Source organism: Bos indicus x Bos taurus, chromosome 11, assembly GCF_003369695.1.
Source record: "Bos indicus x Bos taurus breed Angus x Brahman F1 hybrid chromosome 11, Bos_hybrid_MaternalHap_v2.0, whole genome shotgun sequence".
In the NCBI taxonomy this organism is placed as follows: Eukaryota; Metazoa; Chordata; class Mammalia; order Artiodactyla; family Bovidae; genus Bos; species Bos indicus x Bos taurus.
The window spans coordinates 49,957,172-49,983,621 of NC_040086.1; the positions used below are offsets into that span (position 1 = coordinate 49,957,172).

Here is a 26,450-nt window from a genome sequence, read left to right on the forward strand (position 1 = left end):
CTCCCATTCTGAAGGCTGTCTTTTCACCTTGCTAATAGTTTCCTTTGATGTGCAGAAGCTTTTAAGGTTAATTAGGTCCCATTTGTTTATTTTTGCTTTTATTTCTAATATTCTGGGAGGTGGGTCATAGAGGATCCTGCTGTGATGTATGTCGGAGAGTGTTTTGCCTATGTTCTCCTCTAGGAGTTTTATAGTTTCTGGTCTTACATTTAGATCTTTAATCCATTTTGAGTTTATTTTTGTGTATGGTGTTAGAAAGTGGTCCAGTTTCATTCTTTTACAAGTGGTTGACCAGATTTCCCAGCACCTCTTGTTAAAGAGATTGTCTTTAATCCATTGTATATTCTTGCCTCCTTTGTCGAAGATAAGGTGTCCATATGTGCGTGGATTTATCTCTGGGCTTTCTATTTTATTCCATTGATCAATATTTCTGTCTTTGTGCCAGTACCATACTGTCTTGATAACTGTGGCTTTGTAGTAGAGCCTGAAGTCAGGTAGGTTGATTCCTCCAGTTCCATTCTTCTTTCTCAAGATCGCTTTGGCTAGTCGAGGTTTTTTGTATTTCCATACAAATTGTGAAATTATTTGTTCTAGCTCTGTGAAGAATACTGTTGGTAGCTTGATAGGGATTGCGTTGAATCTATAAATTGCTTTGGGTAGTATACTCATTTTCACTATATTGATTCTTCCAATCCATGAACATGGTATATTTCTCCATCTATTAGTGTCCTCTTTGATTTCTTTCACCAGTGTTTTATAGTTTTCTATATATAGGTCTTTAGTTTCTTTAGGTAGATATATTCCTAAGTATTTTATTCTTTCTGTTGCAATGGTGAATGGAATTGTTTCCTTAATTTCTCTTTCTGTTTTCTCATTATTAGTGTATAGGAATGCAAGGGATTTCTGTGTGTTGATTTTATATCCTGCAACTTTACTGTAGTCATTGATTATTTCTAGTAATTTTCTGGTGGACTCTTTAGGGTTTTCTATGTAGAGGATCATGTCATCTGCAAATAGTGAGAGTTTTACTTCTTCTTTTCCAATTTGGATTCCTTTTATTTCTTTTTCTGCTCTGACTGCTGTGGCCAAAACTTCCAAAACTATGTTAAATAGTAATGGTGAAAGTGGGCACCCTTGTCTTGTTCCTGACTTTAGAGGAAATGCTTTCAATTTTTCACCATTGAGGATAATGTTTGCTGTGGGTTTGTCATATATAGCTTTTATTATGTTGAGGTATGTTCCTTCTATTCCTGCTTTCTGGAGAGTTTTTATCATAAATGGATGTTGAATTTTGTCAAAGGCTTTCTCTGCATCTATTGAGATAATCATATGGTTTTTATTTTTCAATTTGTTAATGTGGTGTATTACATTGATTGATTTGCGGATATTGAAGAATCCTTGCATCCCTGGGATAAAGCCCACTTGATCATGGTGTATGATCTTTTTAATGTGTTGTTGGATTCTGATTGCTAGAATTTTGTTAAGGATTTTTGCATCTATGTTCATCAGTGATATTGGCCTGTAGTTTTCTTTTTTTGTGGGATCTTTGTCAGGTTTTGGTATTAGGGTGATGGTGGCCTCATAGAATGAGTTTGGAAGTTTACTTTCCTCTGCAATTTTCTGGAAGAGTTTGAGCAGGATAGGTGTTAGCTCTTCTCTAAATTTTTGGTAGAATTCAGCTGTGAAGCCGTCTGGACCGGGGCTTTTGTTTGCTGGAAGATTTTTGATTACAGTTTCAATTTCCATGCTTGTGATGGGTCTGTTAAGATTTTCTATTTCTTCCTGGTCCAGTTTTGGAAAGTTGTACTTTTCTAAGAATTTGTCCATTTCTTCCACGTTGTCCATTTTATTGGCATATAATTGTTGATAGTAGTCTCTTATGATCCTTTGTATTTCTGTGTTGTCTGTTGTGATCTCTCCATTTTCGTTTCTAATTTTGTTGATTTGATTTTTCTCCCTTTGTTTCTTGATGAGTCTGGCTAATGGTTTGTCAATTTTACTTATCCTTTCAAAGAACCAGCTTTTGGTTTTGTTGATTTTTGCTATGGTCTCTTTTGTTTCTTTTGCATTTATTTCTGCTCTAATTTTTAAGATTTCTTTCCTTCTACTAACCCTGGGGTTCTTCATTTCTTCCTTTTCTAGTTGCTTTAGGTGTAGAGTTAGGTTATTTATTTGACTTTTTTCTTGTTTCTTGAGGTGTGCCTGTATTGCTATGAACTTTCCTCTTAGGACTGCTTTTACCGTGTCCCACAGGTTTTGGGTTGTTGTGTTTTCATTTTCATTCGTTTCTATGCAAATTTTGATTTCTTTTTTGATTTCTTCTGTGATTTGTTGGTTATTCAGCAGCGTGTTGTTCAGCCTCCATATGTTGGAATTTTTAATAGTTTTTCTCCTGTAATTGAGATCTAATCTTACTGCATTGTGGTCAGAAAAAATGCTTGGAATGATTTCTATCTTTTTGAATTTACCAAGGCTAGCTTTATGGCCCAGGATGTGATCTATCCTGGAGAAGGTTCCATGTGCGCTTGAGAAAAAGGTGAAATTCATTGTTTTGGGATGAAATGTCCTATAGATATCAATTAGGTCTAACTGGTCTATTGTATCGTTTAAAGTTTGTGTTTCCTTGTTAATTTTCTGTTTAGTTGATCTATCCATAGGTGTAAGTGGGGTATTAAAGTCTCCCACTATTATTGTGTTATTGTTAATTTCTCCTTTCATACTTGTTAGCATTTGTCTTACGTACTGTGGTGCTCCCGTGTTGGGTGCATATATATTTATAATTGTTATATCTTCTTCTTGGATTGATCCTTTGATCATTATGTAGTGACCTTCTTTGTCTCTTTTCACAGCCTTTGTTTTAAAGTCTATTTTATCTGATATGAGTATTGCTACTCCTGCTTTCTTTTGGTCCCTATTTGCATGGAAAATCTTTTTCCAGCCCTTCACTTTCAGTCTGTATGTGTCCCCTGTTTTGAGGTGGGTCTCTTGTAGACAACATATGTAGGGGTCTTGTTTTTGTATCCATTCAGCCAGTCTTTGTCTTTTGGTTGGGGCATTCAACCCATTTACGTTTAAGGTAATTACTGATAAGTATGTTCCCGTTGCCATTTACTTTATTGTTTTGGGTTCGAGTTTATACACCGTTTTTGTGTTTCCTGTCTATAGAATATCCTTTAGTATTTGTTGGAGAGCTGGTTTGGTGGTGCAGAATTCTCTCAGCTTTTGCTTGTCTGAAAAGCTTTTGATTTCTCCTTCATACTTGAATGAGATCTTTGCTGGGTACAATAATCTGGGCTGTAGGTTATTTTCTTTCATCATTTTAAGTATGTCTTGCCATTCCCTCCTGGCTTGAAGAGTTTCTATTGAAAGATCCGCTGTTATCCTTATGGGAATTCCCTTGTGTGTTATTTGTTGTTTTTCCCTTGCTGCTTTTAATATTTGTTCTTTGTGTTTGATCTTTGTTAATTTGATTAATATGTGTCTTGGGGTGTTTCTCCTTGGGTTTATCCTGTTTGGGACTCTCTGGGTTTCTTGGACTTGGGTGATTATTTCCTTCCCCATTTTAGGGAAGTTTTCCACTATTATCTCCTCAAGTATTTTCTCATGGTCTTTCTTTTTGTCTTCTTCTTCTGGAACCCCTATGATTCGAATGTTGTAGCGTTTAATATTGTCCTGGAGGTCTCTGAGATTGTCCTCATTTCTTTTAATTCGTTTTTCTTTTATCCTCTCTGATTCATTTATTTCTACCATTCTATCTTCTAATTCACTAATCCTGTCTTCTGCCTCTGTTATTCTACTATTTGTTGCCTCCAGAGTGTTTTTAATTTCACTTATTGCATTATTCATTATATATTGACTCTTTTTTATTTCTTCTAGGTCCTTGTTAAACCTTTCTTGCATCTTCTCAATCCTTGTCTCCAGGCTATTTATCTGTGATTCCATTTTAGTTTCAAGATTTTGGATCAATTTCACTATCATTATTCGGAATTCTTTATCAGGTAGATTCCCTATCTCTTCCTCTTTTGTTTGGTTTGGTGGGCATTTATCCTGTTCCTTTATCTGCTGAGTATTCCTCTGTCTCTTCATCTTGTTTAAATTGCTGAGTTTGGGGTGTCCTTTCTGTATTCTGGCAGTTTGTGGAGTTCTCTTTATTGTGGTGTTTCCTCGCTGTGTGTGGGTTTGTACAGGTGGCTTGTCAAGGTTTCCTGGTTAGGGAAGCTTGTGTCGGTGTTCTGGTGGGTGGAGCTGTATTTCTTCTCTCTGGAGTGCAATGAAATGTCCAGTAATGAGTTATGAGATGTCTATAGTTTTGGGGTGACTTTGGGCAGCCTGTATCTTGAAGCTCAGGGCTGTGTTCCTTTGTTGCTGGAGAATTTGCTTGGTATGTCTTGCCCTGGAACTTATTGGCCCTTGTGTGGTGCTTGGTTTCAGTGTCGGTATGGAGGCATTTGATGAGCTCCTCCTTTCGAAGAGTTGGGTTGCTTTTCTGGGTGCCTGATGTCCTCTGCCGGCATTCAGAAGTTGTTTTGTGGAATTTACTCGACGTTTAAATGCTCTTTTGATGAATTTGTGGGGGAGAAAGTGTTCTCCCCGTCCTACTCCTCCGCCATCTTTCCAAACTCTCTCACCTTCACTTTTCACTTTCATGCATTGGAGAAGGAAATGGCAACCCACTCCAGTGTTCTTGCCTGGAGAATCCCAGGGACGGGGGAGCCTGGTGGGCTTCCGTCTCTGGGGTCACACAGAGTTGGCTACGACGGAAGCGACTTAGCAGCAGCAGCAGCATGACCCTCTGTAGGTAGTAGGGATTCTGTTTTGTGCTTTCCCTAATCATCTCTGCAAGTCTCATGAACCAATGCTTTAAATGTAGGAAATAAAGTACATAGGATTAAAAACAAATTACGTTGAAAAAATTCTATCCATGGACTGCTTAAAAGGGTTTGTGGATGACTGGAAAAAGGCTGAGACAACTTTTTCTTTTCCAAAATCTTATTACCATTTTGACACGTCCTACCTCATCTCTATTTCCCTCGGAAATTCCTACTTCTTTTGCTCTTGGTCTGGTGGCTGCTAAAACCTGCTCCAGTTCATCCTTTTCAAATAAATTAGGCACTTCACCTGAGTTCAGAATGTTATTTATATCTTCTAGAAACTCTTCCACTACAATCTGTAGAAGAAAGCAGAGTGGTCATTATAAGTTAGTCAACCATTTTACATTTACTTCCTATACATTATAAAGCAAATATATGATCTAAAATTCACACTGAGTTAATTTTATCTTTAAAAGAAGATAACCTTGGGGGATCAAACCAGTCAATACTAAAGGAAATCAACCCTGAGTATTTACTGGAAGAACTGATGCTGAAGCTCCAATACTTTGGCCATCTGATGCCAAGAGCTGATTCATTGGAAAAAAACCATGATGCTGGGAAAGATTGAGGGCAGGAGGAGAAGGGGGCGACAGAGAATGAGATGGTTGGATGGCACTGACTCTATGGACATGAATCTGAGTAAACTCCAGGAGAGAGTGAAGGACAGGGAAGCCTGGCATGCTGTAGTTCATGGGGTTGCAAAAGTCAGACACAACTTGGCAACTGAACAACTACAACAATCTTGGGAAGTAGCCAAGATGTTAAAGCAGGATAACCCTGAGCTCACCTCCTCCCATGGGGACACCAAAATTACAACTATTTACAGAGCAATGATGAATGAGAATGACCTACTTAGTGCATAGAAATAAAAACAGAATTAGGCAAAATGAGGCAACAGAAGAGTATGTTGCAAATAAAAGAAAAGTGAAAGTGTTAGAAGCTCAGTCCTGTCTGACTCTTTGTGACCCCATGGGCTGTAGCCCACGAGGCTCCTTTAGTCATGGGATTCTCCAGGCAGAAATACTGGAGTGGATTGCCATTTCCAGGAATGAGATAAAATTCCAGAAGAAGAGTAAACGATGTCCCCTTCCAGATTTTACTGGTTCACTTCGGCAGAGATTGTTCTTGGCCAGTCAGCTCAGTTTGCGTTTCTGGACATGTCAACTGGTAACGTCTTTGAGCCCGTGGGACTTGCTATCAGTGTCTATTTTGGGGTGAGGACAATGCCTAAGCTCTGAGGTCATGGGTGATGCTACTGGCTGAGAACAGTTGGACAGGACTTCCGGCTTGGTTTTGAATGAGCAAGGATGAACTTGCTGATTATAGGATGAACTTAGTGATTGCCTGGGTTCTCTGATCAGGTTTCCTAGACTATCAGAACTGGGTACTATACTTAGCAGTAGGTGGGGCTAGGAATTAGCTTTCCTGTCGTGGCAGAGTGGAATAACTGGCTTCATGTGCAAGGATGTCTGTGGTCTTGACTCTAGCCATCCTGCCTGGCTGAGTGGGTCACTGGCTTTGCTGTGTGGGTGATCTGCTCTTCCTGCCAGACTCTCCTAAGCACTGCTGGGCTACACAGTTTTCCAGGTGTTCTGGTCAGGTTCTTTGGCTGGGAAGGGCCAAGAGCTACACTCAGCAGAGAGCAGGGTGTGACTCAGTTCCCCTGCCTGGGTGAGTGGGGGGCCTGACCAGGCTCTAGGGCTGGCAAGGCACTTCCTTTGAGGACTTCGAATCAGGCAGATCTGCATCTGCTGAGCTCCTTGGTCAGACTGACTTTGCAGATGAGTAAAGCTGCTGGCTTGGACCACTACTTGGGTGCTGAGGGTAAGAACTTGGTCTGTCATGATCAGAGTGCTGGCTATTATATCCTCAGGCCTTCTATAACACAACTGGATTCCTAGGGGTCAAGTGCTGCAGAGTCTCTCACCATCTCTGTGATTTGAGACTGGAGTGAAACCCCAGTGTGGCCCAGAACATTGGGGAGCAGGATGTCCATCCTGGCCTCTTTCTTTCCACTGGAGGAACTGGTAGGCTCGGGAGAGACCTCTTAATGTGGTGCTGTGATGGCCTGGGGGTAGGGCAGTGTGGTCAGTGTGTAACTGCTCCTCTTATCCTTCTAACATGGTCTGTCTCAGTTTCTGTGGCACAGGGGTATGCTTCAGCTTCACCCTCATGTTCTAGGACTTTCTCCATGTCTTATCCATGAATAACTGTTAGTTGTTCTTGTGGGGCGGAGCAAAGTGGGGACTGAGCTATATGGCCATCTTGGTGATGTCACTTGCTGTCACTTTGTTCTTGCATTATTTTCCTGATGTCATGAAATTGTTTATCTGTGTTCTCTTGTGACTCTCAGAGAATCTTTAGAATGATTATTTTGAATTCTTTGTGGGCCAACTTGTGGATCTCCATTTCTTGGGGCCAGTTATAGGAGGTTTACTGTGGAGTTACATTCCCCCGATTCTTCGCAATCCCTGTAGACTTAAGTAGTGTCAGTGCATTCGAAGAAGCAATCACTTCTTTCAGATTTCATGGGATGATTTTAGTAAGGGGAGACTTTTACCTGTAGCTTGGGGCACACTGGGGTGTTAGACTCCAGGTCTAGGAGGCAGGGCATCAAATATGGGGGCATGTGGTATGTGAAGGTCATGTCTCTTCCACTCTGGCTACTGGGATCCACAGGATCAACTGCATGTGCACTCTTCGAACACTGCGGAACGTTTGCAGAGGTGGCAAGGCTCACTGACGTCCCCAGCAGTGCCTCCACGTGCAGCTCCCGGGGCCCAGTGGGGAGCTGGTGGTGGCCACATATTCAATTCTCATTTGTAAAAGGTATTTACAAACTCAGATACAAGCTCACTGCGTGTAACATATATTAAAAATATTTTTCCCATTTTGTGATCATACTTAGTCATGTTTACAGTGTTTGGGAAACTAAAATGAAGTTAAAATATTTATGTGTAAGATTTATCATTTATTCTTTGGCTGATTTCTGTTATTAGAAAATTTTAATTAAAAAATTTATATATATGTATTAAAATTTTTATTGGAGTATAGTTGATTTAAAATGTTGTGTTAGTTTCAGATGTAAAACAAAGTGAATCAGTTATACATATACTTATCTACTCTTTTTTTAGATTCTTTTCCCATATAGGCCATTATAGAGTATTGAGTAGAGTTCCCTGTGCTATACAGTAAGTCCTTATTAGTTATTTATTTTCCCTGATATTAAAATACCCAAGTGTAATCAATGTAGAAAATGAAGTGAAGTGAAGTGAAAGTCGCTCAGTTGTGTCTGACTCTGTAACCCCATGGACTGTACAGTCCATGGAATTCTCTAGGCCAGAATACTGGAGTGGGTAGCCCTTCCCTTCTCCAGGGGATCTTCCCAACCCAGGAATCAAACCCAGGTCTTCCACATTGCAGGTGGATTCTTTAGCAGTTGAGCCACTTTATTAGAGAATAAATTCAAAATCAGTTAAATTGGTTGTGGTAGACATGGATGTAATCCTACTTTAAAGTTAATTTAACTAAAATATAGCCATTATTTTTCCCTTTTCTTGAGTAAAGCATATGTCTCTAATTGATCTCACTTAGGGAATTACTTTTTTATATTTGCCTCCACAGAAATAGTTTATCACCTTCTGCTGTCTATGTCCTTCCTCTCCAAGTTAAGTCCCTTCTTAATGCTCTTAACCTCTGATTACATTTTCTTATGTAGAATTTAAAGGTGGAAGTAATAGTTGTTAAAAGAAGTAGTATTTTATAGGGTCCAAGAACTCTGTTATTAGATGGAAAGATTCCCTGAACTACATCATTCATACAAGCTATTCGAAGGACACATGCGATTATAACAAGTGTCCTTTTCCTGTTCTTGTTTTTGTGTGAAAGTCACTCAGTCGTGTCCAACTCTTTGTGACCCCATGGACTATACAGTCCCTGGAATTCTCTAGGCCAGAACACTGGAGAGGGTAGCCTTTCCCTTTCCTGTTCTTGCTCTTTGGTTATTTAAATGGGTACCTGGGTGTCTGTGAAGAGGAAAACCATATTCCTGTCTTCTACACCAGCCAGTTTGTACAGCTTCCTCAGGTCCTCATGAAAACTGTCATAATTATACCCCCGGCTCAACTCAATCTGCAAACATCTATAACCACATATATGAGCTGCGAGCCTTGTAAGAGACTGCTTTCCTGTGCCTCCCACTCCAACCAGCAGGGCGTTGCCTCTCTCCTGACGAATCATGCGAGCGATCCTGTGGGAGACAAAGCAGAAAAAGGTTTAGTTATGGGGTACAAATGTGGCTTCTGCACTGAGGCCCCACCCCAGAGTGGAAGGCTAGTGGATGCTGGAGGGTTATTCCCCAGCCAAAGGCCACAGGAAAGAACAGGGTATGTCTGAGGTTCATGGTTGGGAGAAAAACCCTGGGGGTTTCCTTATAGCTATCTCTCGTCCATTTCCTATAGGCAGTTGACCTTGGTCATGAAAATTGAGAAAAACAAATATACTATATTAAATACATACATGTGGAATAAAAAAAATGGTACAGATGAACCCATTTGCAGGGCAGGAATAGAAATGTAGACGGAGAGAACAGACACGTAGACAAAGGCAGAGAAGAGGAGGGTGGGATGAATTAGGAGATTAGGATTGGCATATATACACTACCATATGTGAAACAGTTAACCTAGTGGGAAGCTGTTGTATAGCATAGGGAGCTCAGCTTGGTACTCTGTGATGACCTAGAGGGGCGGGTTGGAGGGAGGTTCAAGGGGGAGAGGATATGTGAATACATATAGCTGATTCCCTTCATCATACAGCAGAAATGAACACAACATTGTAAAGCAATTATATTCCAATAAAAAAAAATCTCTTCTCCCTTTAAAGTGTGAAGGGTCTATCAGGAATGCTGATTTAGGCCACGACTTACATTAATCATTATATTGGCAAGCAGGTCTTTTTTTCTAAGGGTGAGAAAGCAGAAAAATCACTGAACATAAGAAAAGAGACTGCAGCTCAAGAAAAGATCAACAGGAACAATCTGAAGTGGATTTACTATGTACAATTTCTGATTCATGTTAACAATAAAGATTTTTTTAAATGCCATCATGATACTGGAGTGAGCACTCAGAAATGGGGGGAAAAATCCAAGTTTAGGAAAAACTGATTGAAGATGGAAAACCTGACTACCAAAGTGAAAACATTAGTGGAAGATGGATCTTGAAAATAGGATACAGTGAAAAACTGAATGGGTAGAGTAGAAGACAAACTCAAGACATTTACCCAGAACTCAAATAAAAAAAATGATATTAAAAATGATGAGAGAAAATGGAATATAAGGATGACAAATCTAGGAGAAACAAATGGAATCACAGAGACCACACTATAGGAATTGTAGAAGAAACGAAGGGACAGAGTTGAAATAAAAGAAAAAAACCTCGGAGTTGAACCCATTGATCTGAGGAAGTTACTGAGGGTCAGGAAAAAAAGTCAAAGAAGAGAAGCAAAACACAATGTTTTCTAAGAGAGATATAAATATAAAATAAACTCTGTGTGTGTGTTTGTGTGTGTGTGTGTGTGTGTAGGTGAATGGATGTAGGCATGCATATATGAAATAGAAATCTATATATCTATATTAGACATAATTTTGCGAGCATCTAAAAAGTAGATATAATAGACTACTCCCAAGGGGGTTTCCCTGGTGTTTCAGACTGTAAAGAATCTGTCTGCAATGCAAAAGATCCGGGTTTGATCCCTGGTTTGGGAAGATCCGCTAGAGAAGAGAATGGCTACCCACTCCAGTATTCTTGCCTGGAGAATCCCATGGACAGAGGAGCCTGGTGGGCTACAGTCCACAGGATAGAGTCTACCATGACTGAGTGAGTAACACTTTCGACTTAGCATGCATACATGAATCAATATATGAAATAGAAATCTACATTTTAGACATAACTAAAAATGTGTGGGGATCTAAAAAATAGATACACTAGATTACTCCTAAGGGGTCAAATAATTATAGGCTGGCCTCAAGAATCTCTTTTACAAGATGCCAGTCCACAGTGGTTAAGAGGGAAAACTATCATGTTATTTCTCAGAGAATAAACCACCTGCAAACCTATCCTAAAAGGTTCCTTGAGGTATATAGAAAAGCATGAATAAAATTCAAACACTCAAGAAAGGGGAAAGGATGTCAGTATAAAAGTGAGCAGTTTGTATGAGAGTCAAGTTCACTGCTGTTAAGATAAAAATGTAGGGACTTCCCTGGTGGTCTAGTGGTTGAGAATCTGCCTTGCAATGCAGGGGACACAGGTTTGATCCCTGGCGACTTAGCAGCAGCAGCAGCAGCAGGGGAAACTAAGATCCCACAGGCTGAGAAGCAACTAACTGTACACAATGAGAGACCCCACAAGCCATAACTAAGACCTGATAGAGCCCGATAAATGAAATAAATATTTTAAAAGGTCAGTAAACTCTCCTTAAAAAGAAGTTGCAAATGTAAAAATTTTCTTTGAAAAATTATCATTGAAAATCTCACATTGGACTATAGTTTGCTAGGCTCCTCTGTCCATGGGATTCTCTAGGCAAGAATACTGGAGTGGTTTGCCATTCCTTTTTCCAGGGGATCTTCCCAACCTAGGGATTGAACCCAGGTCTCCTTCATTGCAGGCAGATTCTTTACCATCTGAGCCACCAGGGAAGCCCCAACTGGGTCATGAGAAACTAGAAAAATCATGAAATGTTGTTGTGCGTTTAGTCTTGTCTGACTCTTGGTGATCCTGTGGACTGTAGCCCACCAGGCTCCTCTGTCCATGGGATTCTCCAGGCAAGAATAATGGAGTGAGTTGCTATTTCCTCCTCCAGGCAATCTTCCTGACCCAGGGATCGAGCCTGAGTCTCCTGCATTGCTGGTAGATTCTTTACCGCTGAGCTATTGGGGAAAGCCCAGGAAATCATGAGAGAAATGTAAAAGGTTTAATTTCTCCCTCTCAATCTCTGTTTTTTTAAGGAAAGCATCTTTCTATCCATCTTCTTTATCTATTTCTAATTCATAATGTTTATAACTAAAAAAAAAGTTTCAAATATTTGAGAAGGATAATGGCTTTATTACTTTTTTAATTAAGAAAGTAAAATATGATCACTGTAACCGACAGGAAAAAAAACACTGCTAACCCTTTACCACATGTACACTCCATCATGAGGGTCTGGATGCTGTCCTGTTCTCCATGGCAGTAGTGTGTTGTTGTTCAGTTGCTAAGTCATGTCCGACTTTTTTTGACCCCATGAACTGCAGCATGCCAGGCTTCCCTATCCTTCACCATCTCCCGGAGTTTGCACAAATTCATGTCCTTTGAGTCGATAATGCCATCAAACCATCTCCTTCTCTGTCACCCCGTTTTCCTCCTGCCCTCAGTTGTTCCCAGCATTAGGGTCTTTTCAAATGAGTTGGTTCTTCACATCAGGTGGCCAAAGTATTAGAGCTTCAGCATCAGTCCTCCCAATGAACATTCAGGGTTGATTTCCTTTAGGATTGACTGGTTTGATCTCCCTGCTGTCCAAGGGACTCTCAAGAGTCTTCTCCAGCATCACAGTTTGAAAGCACCAGTTCTTTGGCACTCAGCATTCTTTATGGTCCAGCTCTCACATCTGTACATGACTACTGGAAGAATCATAGCTTTGACTATACGGACCTTTGTTGGCAAAGTGATGTTTCTGCTTTTTAACATGCTGTCTAGGTTGGTCATAGCTTTTCTTCCACGGAGCAAGCCTCTTTTAATTTCATGGCTTATAGTAAGTGCTTCATAAACAAATTTATGTCTGTTGACTTGTATGTGTGTGTTTGCAAAAATGGACTTAAATTCTATACTACATTTTGTTTTGTGATTTTTTGATAAATAATGCTTTATGGACATTCTCATGCTAGTTATAATGGCAGAGTTGAGTAGGTGTGACAGGGAGTATAGCAGAGCCTAAAATATTTACCATCTGGTTATTTACCAAAAAAAAAAAAAAAAAGCGTGGCTCCTTTCCTTACGAACTGCCAGCTAAAACTGATGCTTGCCATCTGGTTCTACAATGATGGAGTCACTTGTCACTGCAATTGCTGACCTTCAGCACACCCTGAAAGGAGTTCAGGGTGGAGATCAGGTGTTGCCCTAAAGGTCCGGGAGCGAGCGACAAGAATGAAAACAGAACACAAAATCTGGTGCAATGGGTCAGGGGACCTGCAGCCTCTATTGTACTGAGGTTGAGAGTCCACCGTGAGTCCAGCTTTTATTTCTAATTACAGACTACAAAACTTTCTTTGCTCTATCTTTCCCAAGACACTACCTCGACATAGTCCAGATCTCCTTGTTTATACCCCAGGTCGTTCCCTTCTAGGATAGTCTCAGGAGCAATCAGCAAGTGCGTAGGCAGTGTTCATGCCTAATGCTGACCCAGTGTTCCAAGGTCCATGCTCGAAGTCATACTCCCTTCTGGGTCTGGCCTTGGGGTTTGTAACAAGGAGATTATTCTTAAGAAAAACATGAAAGACAATCATTAACACAGTTTCTTGATATATGCTGTTTTTCCAGGTGCTATTTCTGTGGAATTTCTCAAGGCTGTGAAAGTACATTATTAGAAATTCCCACTACAATCAGGAACGAGGCACTCTGTGCTCTGGGAAAAACTGGTAGGACAGGGCTTAGATATCCATTTTCAGGAGATTTTATGAACTCAATTTCTTATATCTTCTCATATCTAGAAGAGCACTAAAATCATTAAAGGAGACATCTGCTCCTTGTGACTAGCAGCAGCCTTCTGTCAAAATGTGCGCCTGACTGCATGTATCCCCCTTCACTAAAATCACGTACATACTGACTTTCCCCTACCTCTCTGGAGCAGTTCCTTGGAGTTATCTGAGAGGCTGTCTGTGGGCTACGGTCCTCATTTTTCCCTAGATAAAACTTAATTTGCAACTCTCACAGTGTTTTTTTTTTTTTTTCCAGTTGACAGATCCTTTGCTAATTCCTCCCCCAAAGCAACTAAGACCCACAGGTACAATCTCCATTGCTATGTCTCTGTCACAACATACATCTAACAGAAGACATGTTAGATCATCTGTTTGCTTATATTTCCTCAGTTACCTCTGAGAGTATAAAATTGAGGGTTCAATGGATGTGTCCCAATGTTTTGTTATTTTTTCCCCATAATGCATCAGGGTGCTACAGTGGATAAATATTGAATATTATTAATATCTTGCATCATTTATGTTACTCTTTCCTTTTTTCCTTTACATTATAGTAATTTGTTACTTCCATTTGAGATTGAGAAAACAAATGACTTGTCCATCTGCTTCCTAGTGTTATTTTTTTCTGTCAACTTACATATCAATGGATAAAAACCTCCCTCCACTGAGAATCTTCCAAAATTACATTTTCTCTACTGTAGAGGCAAGAGATACATTTCCTAATTAGTTGTTTAATTTTATTATTACTTAAAATTTTTTTTTGGCCATGACACACAGCATTAGGAATCTTAGTTCCCAGACCAGGAATCAAACTTATGCTCCCTGCAGTGGATGCCTGGAGTCTTAAGCATACTGGACTGCCAGGGAAGTCCTGTTAATGGCTTTATAGAGATCCATTTGACCATCCTTGGAGTATGATGACAACTTTGGGGGCATGTAACTGCCTCTTGAGAAACCTGTATACAGGTCAGGAAGCAACAGTTCAAACTGGACATGGAACAACAGATTGGTTCCAAATAGGAAAAGGAGTACATCAAGGCTGTATATTGTCACCCTGCTTATTTAACTTATATACAGAGTACATCATGAGGAACGCTGGGCTGGAAGAAGCACAAGCTGGAATCAAGATTGCTGGGAGAAATATCAATAACCTCAGATATGCAAATGACATCACCCTTATGGCAGAAAGTGAAGAGGAACTCAAAAGCCTCTTGATGAAAATGAAAGAGGAGAGTAAAAAAGTTGGCTTAAAGCTTAACATTGAGAAAACTAAGATCATGGCATCTGGTCCCATCACTTCATGGCAAATAGATGGGGAAACAGTGGAAACAGTGTCAGACTTTATTTTTTGGGGCTCCAAAATCACTGCAGATGGTGACTGCAGCCATGAAATTAAAAGATGCTTACTCCTTGGAAGGAAAGTTATGACCAAGCTAGATAGCATATTCAAAAGCAGAGACATTACTTTGCCAACAAAGGTCCGTCTAGTCAAGGCTATGGTTTTTCCAGTAGTCACGTATAGATGTGAGAGTTGGACTGTGAAGAAAGCTGAGCGCTGAAGAATTGAGGCTTTTGAACTGTGGTGTTGGACAAGACTCTTGAGAGTCCCTTGGACTACAAGGAGATCCAACCAGTCCATTCTAAAGGAGATGGATCCTGGGTGTTCTTTGGAAGGAGTGATACTAAAGCTGAAACTCCAGTACTTTGGCCACCTCATGCGAAGAGTTGACTCATTGGAAAAGACTCTGATGCTGGGAGGGATTGGGGCCAGGAGGAGAAGGGGACAACAGAGGATGAGATGGCTGGATGGCATCACTGACTCGATGGACGTGAGTTTGAGTTGGTGATGGACCAACTCCGGGAGTTGGTGATGGACAGGGAGGCCTGGCGTGCTGTAATTCATGGGGTCTCAAAGAGTCGGACACGACTGAGCGACTGAACTGAACTGACTGAACGTATAAATTGTCTGATGCAAACTGCTCTTTGAAAGCACAGGCTCTGAAGTCAGTTCTAATTTTTTCTGAGTTGAGAAAGCTTTTATTCAGTTATTCAATGCAACAAAAGCCTAGAATGTTAACAAATGGAAATGTACTATCTGTTATATAACTGAAAATTTGGTATTTGCCCCCAAACTGCTTCCCACCATGGAAGCCCTGTTCATTGCTAATCAGCAGTAGGTGTTTGAAGGCTCTTATTTCCTCTAATTCCTAACTACCAGTCCTCTCTAGAGAAAACATCTACATCGTTATTCACATGGCAGTCCTTTTTGTCAGAAAACCAAATCTCCCCCATTCTACAAATGGTTTTTAATTTCCTTCTGTAATAATTTAAGCAAACTTTAAGTAGCCTGGTGATTCCCATTCATGAAAGTAAGAGAGGTTATAAATATAATTAAACCGACTTTTCCTATCATCTGGTCTATTCTTCAGGAAGTTTCTCAGACCAGGATTCTGCTGTTAGTTTATTTTCTTTCAGGCTTAGGGATTGCCTGAGCCATGGGAATAAAAGTTGTTAGGAGAAAGCGTGTGGGTATTTTGGCAGGGGGCAGATGGGAAGCAAGTGGTATCTTGACAACCCAATGATAAACTATTGTGTTTTACAACCCTTGAGCTGTGATGAACATGAATCTTTGAATTAGAGTTAATTAAATAGCAGAAGTATGGGAAGCACAAAAGACTTGGCTTGTTTATGGTTATAGAAAAAAAAATTCTGGAGATTTGTCAATCTTAATACGGTCCAATACTAAAATATAGTTGACGAGGGAAACAAACAAAGCAATTGTTGTCTTCCATGGTAGTAGCCTATGGGAAATCTTGCCCTCACACACATTTTGCACAGCTTATTCCACAGAATGCTACATCAAATCTGGGTATCACATGTTAAGTGAAACATTGAAAAATGATAAAGGGCTCAGTATGTTGAAGACTGGAAATAATTGCTAGTAGGAAACAGTGAAAAGTCTGGCATAATTGTGCCTGGAGAAAGTGAAGCTAAGAGGAGCTTGGTAATGATTTTCAAGTATTTGGAGGAACTGTTATGAAAAAGAGTGGATCCATTTTGGGCCGAGGCATCTACCAGTGAAGCTAGAATCTAAGCACTGGTTACAATTCCTGTAGCCTATCACTGGCCAGCTAGAGGCTGTTGTTGTTCAGTCACTAAATTGTGTCTGACTCTTTGCACCCCATGTACTAAAGCTGGCCAGGCTCCTCTGTCCATGGAATTCTCCAGGCAAGAATACTGGAGTGGGCCATTTCCTTCTTGCCAGTTGCCATTTCCTTCTTCAGGGGATCTTCCCAACCCTCCTCCTGCATTGGCAGGCAGGTTCTCTTCCACTGAACCACCTGGGAAACCGGAAACACTGCTTATGATCTTCAGCCTGCCACTCACCAGCAAGAGGGCTTGGGACAGTGGACTTAATCTCTCTGTGACACAAAATATTATCCAAAACTGGCTGCAGTAATGTTCCTGATTCTACTTGCTTTGACTCTACAAACAGGTAGAGTCTCTGATCCTGTCTTGTGAATCCGTATGAATCTTTGGCCTGATAAGAGTATGACAGAAGCAATGCTGAGTAACTCCCAAGGCTGTGTTGTGAAAGGCCATTTGCCTTCAGCCTGGTAGTCTTTTGGGGCACAAGCCTTTGGAGCCCTGAGTTACCGTGTAAGAAGTCCCAACACTCTCATGATGCCCATGCAGAGACAGTGGAGTCAACATGGAGGCAGAGAGTTCTAGGCGGAGTCTGACTGCAATTGTGTGAGAGATCCCAGGGGAGAATGGCTGGGACCCATGAGAAATAATGAAAAAAATGAAGCTACTAAGTATTACAGTGGATTATTATATAGCATCAGACCATTGGAACATTCTCTGAGCCTTATATTTAGAAAGATCATGATATTGAGCCACAGATAAGTGTTACCGAAGTTAAATGAGATATTCCATATCATGGTTTATAGTCACACTCAGTGCCATTGGTATCATTAATACTGCTCCAGAAGATGGAGTATCAGAAGTTACGGGGAGCAGATCTTAACTTACCTTTGAAGGGTCATTCAAACACTTAAAAAATTTTTTTATTGAAGTACAGTTGATTGACAATTTTGTGTTTATTTCTTCTGTAGAGCAAAGTGACTCAGTTATACACACACCTATATATTCTTCTCCATTATGGTTTGTCACAGGATGTTGAATATAAGTCCCTGTGCTATACAGTATAACCTTGTCATTTTAACATTTTTAACACATATTTACAATTTCAGAATTGTTCAATACGACAAGAGCCACTTCAAAAAGTTGTGTGCCCCAAGGACTGCAGATATTCAGACTCGATACCTAGACATTAGGGATGACCCTCACAGGATACCTGCAGTGGGTATGAGTCCGACTCATAAGCAGATGGAATCTACAGTCCTTGCATTTGACTTGTTTTGCTACAAACAAAGCAAAATCTCCTATTTCTTTAGGCATGCATGTTAAATCAGCCTGGCTACTCTGTATATTTCTGTAAACCACATTTAGGTTTTAAAAATTGTTTTGCAATGAGACAGGACATTTTCAAAACAAAAGCAATCTATTAATATTTTGCAAAAATAATGACTTTCGAGATTGCATACAAAGTTCATGCCATACATATTTTAAAGATATCAAAAATAACTTTTAAGTTATAGCAAGATTTGGTAATAGACCTTTGTCCATCTAGCAGTCAATTTTAAGAGTTTGTATAACTTAATCCGTACCTTTTAATATAAAAGAAAATGGATCAATGCATTATTGGGTACTTGATGGCACTTTACCTTGAAACATGCTCTATAGCATCCTGGAAGAACACCAGCTTTACTTCTTTGGGGTTTATAAGGTTATAATCATCAAGGTAGTCCTGTAGAACATTTGCGATTTTCTCCATATCAGGCATGTCATCATAAATCCGGTCAGATCTATCTGCTCCAAACTAGAAGACGATTTATTGGATAAGAACCAAGTTGGATCAATTCTGATGTATAAACATATATAATATACATAACCTTAGGAGGGGGTCATTATTTCTATTTCTATTTAATCATTTGTTTATATATGCTAGCAGGGCTGTAAAATGAAGGAAATGGGATTAAAGCAACTCAGATATTCATGGTTAACTGAAAAATTAATTTAACTCAACCTCTTCGCTAAGAGTCAGATACAACTGAGTGACTTCACTTTCCCTTTTCCCTTTCATGCACTGGAGGAGGAAATGGCAACCCACTCCAGTGTTCTTGCCTGGAGAATCCCAGGGATGGGGGAGCCTTGGTGGGCTGCCGTCTATGGGGTTGCACAGAGTCGGACACGACTGAAGTGACTTAGCAGCAGCAGCTTCAAGTGAGACACTGGAATTTCAAATGATCTTTGCAATAAAATTCACACAAAAGTTCAGAAATAATTTTAAAAAATTTCTTACTTCTCTCTCATTTAACTTAACTCTGGTTTCATACTTTTGCTCCTAAGCTGTTGATATCAGAAAAGTGAAATGGTTGAAAATTAGGTTGGCAGACTGCTTATTAAAAAATCATGCTAGAACTATATGTAGTTTTTACATACTAGTCATTTGTTTAAATAAATCATTGAGAATGATATTCGGTACAAACTATAGGGCACTGAGTTCCTGTTTGGACCTATTGATAATTTATTGTCTTTGCCATAGCAACTGTCCTGGGGACATTTTCTTTTGAAATCTTTGACTAAAATACACATAGGCAATGGAAGAAGAGTCCAGCTGCTCTTTGCTTTGCTTCATTTTCCCATTTGATAATACCACCATTAGAAACACATAGGAAATATAATCACCACCTGAAAATAAGCTTTAAACTTTTAAAAAGAAATATTAAATATATATAGTGCATAGAATAAATTGTTTATTATTACCATTTTTTGTTGTCTAGGGTTACCAGAGTGGTGAGATATTGCATAAATATAATATAAAGATGAATCCATTCATTTGTTTAAAACACCACTGGTTGAGAGCCACTGCTGCAGCTCTGTGTAGGAAACAGGATTTAAGTTGAACTAAGCAGACATGGCCCTTGCTTTCGTAGAGACACTAGTAGTGTTGTGTGTGCCCAAGCAAGAGTCGTCTTGGTAAAACAAGATGGCTACCTGTCAACATAGGTACGGTAGTTAGTTAGATAGAAGTCTTTTAACCTAGACTAAGGTTATTCACCTATAAGAAGTATATTCTAGGTGGGTCTAGAAGGTAAAATTAGGGCCTACATGTAGATGTTATTAGGGGGGACAGACTTGAGGTACTTTAGTTCAGTCGCTCAGTTGTGTCCGACTCTTTGCGACCCCATGAATTGCAGCACACCAGGCCTCCCTGTCCATCACCAACTCCTGGAGTTTACCCAAACTCATGTCCATTGAGTTGGTGATGCCATCCAACCAACTCATCCTCTGTCATCCCCTTCTCCTCCTGCCCTCAATCTTTCCCAGCATCAGGGTGTTTTCAAATGAGTTAGCTCTTTGCATCAGGTGGCCAAAGTATTGGAGTTTCAGCTTCAACATCTATCCTTCCAATGAACACCCAGGATTGAAGCACTTAGTAAAAGGAAAATTTTGCTACTAATTAGAGCTACCCTGAAATGAAGAAGGCTAACTAACTAGCTAGCTAACTGCTAACTAATTAGCTTCTCATCACTGGAAATATCTTAGCAGAGTCTGAAGAGCTACATAGAATATGGTAAGAGAATTCCAGTTCTGAGTTAAGAGACTAAACTTCTTTGCTTCCTTTCAAATGGAATATCTGATAATTCAGTCTCTGAATCACTATTATCAAAATGAATATAACTAGATCAGAAGTCAGCAATCTTTTTCTCTCAAGAGCCATATAGTAAATATTTTAGGCTTTGCAGGTCATATAGTAACTGTTGCTAGTACTTCAGTCTGTTTGGTCATTAGAAAGCAACCAGATAAATAAGACAGAGTCAAATGGGTCTTGTGTTCCTATAGAACTTCATTTACAAAAATGAGTGGTGAGTGGATTTGGACTATGGACCATAGTTTGCTGACCACCCCCCACCCCTAGTCTAGGTCTTGAATCTTCACATGGGCAAAGCTCCTGTAGAATATGAACTTGAACTAGAAAACAGTAAATTTTTTATAAATTTCAAATGTAGTCAAGTCACTACAACACACTTACTTACCTTAATGAAATCTCCAAATATGATGGGCCTAGTCAAAAAATATTCCAGGCCTATAGCAATTCCAAAATGTTTGTCTATTCAAAAAATAAAATCAATTTTTAATATAATGATTAGCTTGAATGCAGGGTATTAATGGTAAGATACACACAATAACTACCTCTGGTACTTTACTTAGAAGCCTAATTAATCCTCATGAAACTGAGAGAAAGCCCATGTTAACACCACACCACTTTGGTTTGATTGATAATCTCTTGAATTTAAGATTATGAATATTTACTATTAATAATCATTTTTATTAAACAACAGATATGAATACATATTAATAAATAAATACTTTAGAAGTATCCTGGCTTCTTACCTGACAAAATGCTGTTTGTTTTCTACTTTCCCTCTTCTACTTAAAATTCTGTGCTGAATTAGGAATATTAATCCTTTCTGAATTTCAATAAAATGATTTTCATAATAATTCACATGTTGTTATATATGTGGGTCATCAAAGAAAAAACTTATACTAATGAATGATTACAATTTATTTTGCTCATTTTAGAAACCAAATTGTGTCTCCTTGGTCATCTAATGGCTAGGATTAGAAAACAAATTGTTTTTCTACTAAAACAATAAAAATAACCCCTGAAAAAACCTAAGTAAATAAAGAAGGATAGATTGATATAAACATTGATATTTACTGGCCATCTCTGTCAAAATAGCATGGAAATAGTGCTTATCTTCATTATTAATCAAACGATCATGGAAGACTCTTTGACATTCATGGCAGAAGAGTCTGAAGATCTGTATTTCTTCTCTTATTGTTCCTGGGTCACACTGAAGAATACCTGTTTTTTCAGAAAAGGAGAAAAGAAAAACTCTACAATTGTGGAATATCTAGTGATAGTTTAATTAATGAGAAAATCCGTAAGTTCAACTTTATCCCACACTAAAGGAAATGGGTAGTTGGATATATACATATAGTCATTGTGACCTCATTTTTTGAAAGCAAAACTGGGGACACATTATCAGTGCAAATGAGGAGGGTAGCAGAGGGGGATATGGGGGCCTAAAGAGAACTATTATTATTATTTTTAATATCTTCGTAGCTTATTTTATTTTTAAAACAATTTTGGCCACACCACTGTGGCATGTAGAATCTTAGTTCCTTGACCAGGGATAGGACCCACATTCCCTGCACTGGAAGGCAGAGTCTTAACCATCGGACATTCAGGGAAGTCCCAAGAGAACTGTGTCTTTTAAGATGGGAGGTATTATAGCAGAATCGTATGCTGTTAGGGATGATCTGACAGAAGAAGTACTGACAACGCAGAAGAGAAGGGGGACACATAAAGCAAAATCCTCGAGTCAGCAGGAGGGTATGGGTTCAGTACCATACCCTCAGGTATGGTTGGAGGCTGTTGGCATATATTAGGGGCAGGGACAGCTGAACCACTGCAGTGGGAGAGAAGGCAGGGGCAGGGTGTCTGGGAGATTTGGAAGAGGAGCCCCTTCTGGTTTGATTCTATTTTTTTTTTCCTTCAGTGAAAAAGAAGACAGGCCACCAGCTGGGAGTGAGAAATGGGATGGTGGTTTGAGGAAAGTTGTGGAGCAGTCAGTGAAGGGTGGGGGTGGAGGGTGACTAAACCAGGGATACTGTAATGGAATTTCCAGGCAAATCTCAGACACCCATGTCCATACACTTTTACACAGGGATGTGTGGGTGAATGGAAATGGAAGGAGGGTGCAGGCCAGGGAACGAGAGTTCCATACACTACCTTGCACACATTTAGATAAATCCCTCAAGTTAAAGACGTAATGAGACTTGGCTGGTGTTGGCAGAAGATCAACACTCATCCTGTTGTAGATTTCAACTGAGGCTTCCACAATGTTGGATGCAGTTTGCTTTACAGCTGGTGTGAAGTCATTCAGGAAGCCGTTTAAGATGGCCTAGAATCAGAAATGTAACATAAGAGAGTTGGAATGTTTTTAACCAAAATTTATCTTTCAAATACTCCAGATCTGATCAAATTCCAGTGCAAGGACATGTGGGTGTTAAAAGTCTTCTTTTCTGGAGAAAGGGGTGAAATAGGCATTTGGGCTTCCCTGCTGGCTCAGACAGTAAAGAATTCACCTGCAGTGCAGGAGACCTGGGTTTGATCCCTGGGTTGGGATGATCCACTGGAGAAGGGAATGGCTACCCACTCCAGTGGATTCTCTGGATTCTCTTGCCTAGAGAATCCAGAGACAGAGGAGTCTGGTGGGCTACAGTCCAGGGTCGCAAAGAGTTGGACACGACTGAGCAACTAACACTTTTCACAAATCAGGCACTTGGGATCAGCATATATGAATTACTGTCTATAAAAGAGATAAACAATAAAGTCCTACTGCAGTCCTATCTGCAGTAGGAAGATCCTCTGGAGAAGGAAATGGCAGCCCACTCCAGTATTCTTGCCTGGAAAATCTCATGGATGGAGGAACTTGGCAGGCTACAGTCCATGGAGTCACAAAGAGTTGGACACGACTGAGCAACTTCTCTTTCACTTTCACTGACTCGATGGACATGAGTTTGAGCAAACTCCGGGAGACAGTGAAGGACAGGGAAGCCTGGGGTGCTGCAGTTCATGGGTTGCAAATAGTAGGACATGACTTAGCGACTGAACAACAACAGTTGTATGTATACAAATATAGTATTTTACATATGAATATAGTTGTATATATGCAAGTACAGTTATATATATATAAAGTATATATTTATAATTACATATATGTTAGTTCATTTATCTGTATTATCTGTCTCTATGGTAGAAGATCTATGAGGACAGGGGTGGCATCTGTTTTGCTTAAAGTGATGTACCAACATCTGGTGCACGGTTGATACTCATCAAGTATTTCTTTAGTGAATGAATGAAGGGCTATTAAACTGATATTCATAAATTAAAACTATCAGGTGGCTATCGAGTTTACTGAGGATCACAGCTTGGTATTCTGTCCGAAGATCTGGCTTATATGACATGTTTGCCAACTTTTAAAAGTTTTACTGAGAATATTCATACAAGACAAAGACAGAATTTCCACAGTTTAAGGAAAGATGGATTTGTCATGAGGACATTAGTAATGTTTTATGGAGTTGATCATGGCTTTTAATCACTGCTGTTATATCTTTCTAATTAGAATTTACAACTAAGTTCAGGGACCTCCCTGATGGTTCAGTGGTTAAGACTCTGCATTTCCGGTGCAGGGGGTGTGGGTTTGATCCCTGGTCAGGGAACTAAGATCCCAGATGCCAAGTGGCCAAAAAAAAAAAAAAAAAGAATTTACATCTAATTTAGTGACATTATCAATTTAATCTGTTGTATGCTATCCAATTTACCTTCAGAATATATAGTGATGCATATTTTTGCACAAAAATTCCAGCAGATAAACAACTAAAATGTGTGTGAACCATGGTTCTTGATTCACCTACAACTGTACATAATCCAAATTATGACCCATTGTTAATGGGTATCTCCCTGCATATATGTGTTGTTTAACTAACTTAAAATAGACTCTCAAGAAAGTTGTGATATTACTGATTGTTTTAGAACTAAGAGACGATTAAAAACATAAATATAAGCATATTATATATTATATATGTGAAGAAGGCTGAGCGCCGAAGAATTGATGCTTTTGAACTGTGGTGTTGGAGAAGACTCTTGAGAGTCCCTTGGACTGCAAGGAGATCCAGCCAGTCCATTCTGAAGATCAGCCCTGGGATTTCTTTGGAAGGAATGATGCGAAAGCTGGAACTCCAGTACTTTGGCCACCTCATTCGAAGAGTTGACTCATTGGAAAAGACTCTGATGCTGGGAGGGATTGGGGGCAGGAGGAGAAGGGGACGACAGAGGATGAGATGGCTGGATGGCATCACTGACTCGATGGACTTGAGTCTGAGTGAACTCCGGGAGTTGGTGATGGACAGGGAGGCCTGGCGTGCTGCGATTCATGGGGTCGCAAAAAGTCGGACACGACTGAGTGACTGATCTGATCTGATCTGATACATATACTATGTAGACTCATAGGTTTCTTTTATGTAGTAAACATAAATCAGTTTATTTATGTTGCTATCAACAAATTTACTTTTACTTGTTGATTTTGCTTTTTTCAATTCTTGTTTATCCCCAAGTTCCTTCTCCTCCACACAAAGGACAGGAAAGGTGGACTGTGAACTCTTGAACTCTGCTTAGATGGGTTGTGATTAAAAAGAAAGCTTGGAATCCAAGTCCTTTCTTCTACAGATAAAATATGCAGTCCATTCTGGTAATGAGGAAAACACATGTTCCCATGTGAATACAGTCCAACTTAGTGGCCCCCAGAATCTCAATTTTGCTGCTTTGCATTTCCATTGTGGCCTTGGTTAGTGCGAGTTTTAAATACTAGCCTCCAGGTTACAGTAGGAAGAAGTAATTGCTGCTCATTTTCAGCTGTGACGTATTTGCTGCATGATGCTCCTGTAAGTGACATATTTCTGTGGATGTAACATTCCTACAGGCAGAGGCAGGAGGCTGAGGGTTCGGATCAATTTGATTTCCAGGAGCCCAGACTCTTATCTTCTTCCCACCCAAGAAAGCATTTTGGAGTGAGTTAAAAATGCCATTTTTGTTGTTGTTGTTGGGATAACTCTGAATTGCTTGAATTGATTAAAATGTAAAACAATTTACAAATTCAGTACTTTATCATCAGGCATAAGTTACTTGGGACATTCCCTCACCACTGATCATATCACAAGGGTGTGTTAGGACAGCATGGTTGTGAATCACTCATTTCAGACTAGAATATATACAGAAAGGTACTCAACAAAAAGAGGGGGTTAAAAGTCTCCTAATACCTGTACTGGTCCCTGTTACCTGCTTCTTGTCACGTTTTTTACTTGTTGCTTAATTATGGGAGATAAGCTCCCATCCTCCCCTATTCTAAAGTACTCTCTAAAAGTTTTTCCAAATGTGGCATTTCTCACGTATCCTTTTGGCCTTAGATCCTAAACAGCTTATTGGAATGACTTCAAATTTATTAAAAATAATTTCCCACGGATGTAAGTTATTTCAATATGAAAACTACTTTCTATAAACTGTTGTGTATGTGCCGGGTCTGGTCCTTTCTCTCCTCTAAGAAGGCCCCATTGGAAGGAGAGGAAGATGCTGGTAAATGTAGAGGCTGGTTAATGCCAGCATCACTGCCTCTCTGACTCCTGGGCTATGGCCACCAAAGCCAGTTTCTCCTGACCAGTCACCTGTCTTAACTTACCTGGATGCTCACATTACCACTTCTGGCCTCTGTGACCACATTCACCAGTGTGTTTCTGATCCTCTCTGTCAATTTCACCCTGCAGGACTCGGCTCACCGGCTGTCTCCTCTAAGCATCTTTGCTATTAATAGTTGGCATGACATACTCGGCTTGGTCATGCTGCTTCAAGGTCTCTCATTGTTCTATTCAGAATAATGCCATGCACTTAATGAACACTTCTGTTGAGCATTTACAGGGCAGACACAGTTACTTACCCATTTTAAAGGATAAAGAAGTGGTCTCCTGGGAAAGTCTGTACAGATGGAAGAAATATCGGTGGTTGTTTCTCTTGGGAGGGTGGGGGCAGCAGGGGTGATGAATTCTGGGTTAGGTATGCTGCGCTTGAACTTGTTGGTTATTGGGGCTGGCATTTGCTGGGCAAG

The 26,450-nt window shown here is 39.8% G+C and overlaps 1 protein-coding gene across 1 annotated transcript in view; it reads right to left on the reverse strand.

Annotated features, from left to right (window-relative positions):
- The window catches only part of DNAH6 (dynein axonemal heavy chain 6), a 283,738-nt gene that overhangs the window by 104,647 nt on the left and 152,641 nt on the right, over positions 1–26,450 (reverse strand). The window contains exons 42-47 of the mRNA XM_027555566.1: positions 22,523–22,694; positions 21,446–21,592; positions 20,760–20,833; positions 18,384–18,538; positions 8,889–9,120; positions 5,015–5,167 (exon numbers count right to left, since the gene is read on the reverse strand). Of these exons, the coding sequence (XP_027411367.1) occupies positions 5,015–5,167; positions 8,889–9,120; positions 18,384–18,538; positions 20,760–20,833; positions 21,446–21,592; positions 22,523–22,694 (933 nt within the window). The remainder of the gene's footprint in view (positions 1–5,014; positions 5,168–8,888; positions 9,121–18,383; positions 18,539–20,759; positions 20,834–21,445; positions 21,593–22,522; positions 22,695–26,450) is intronic.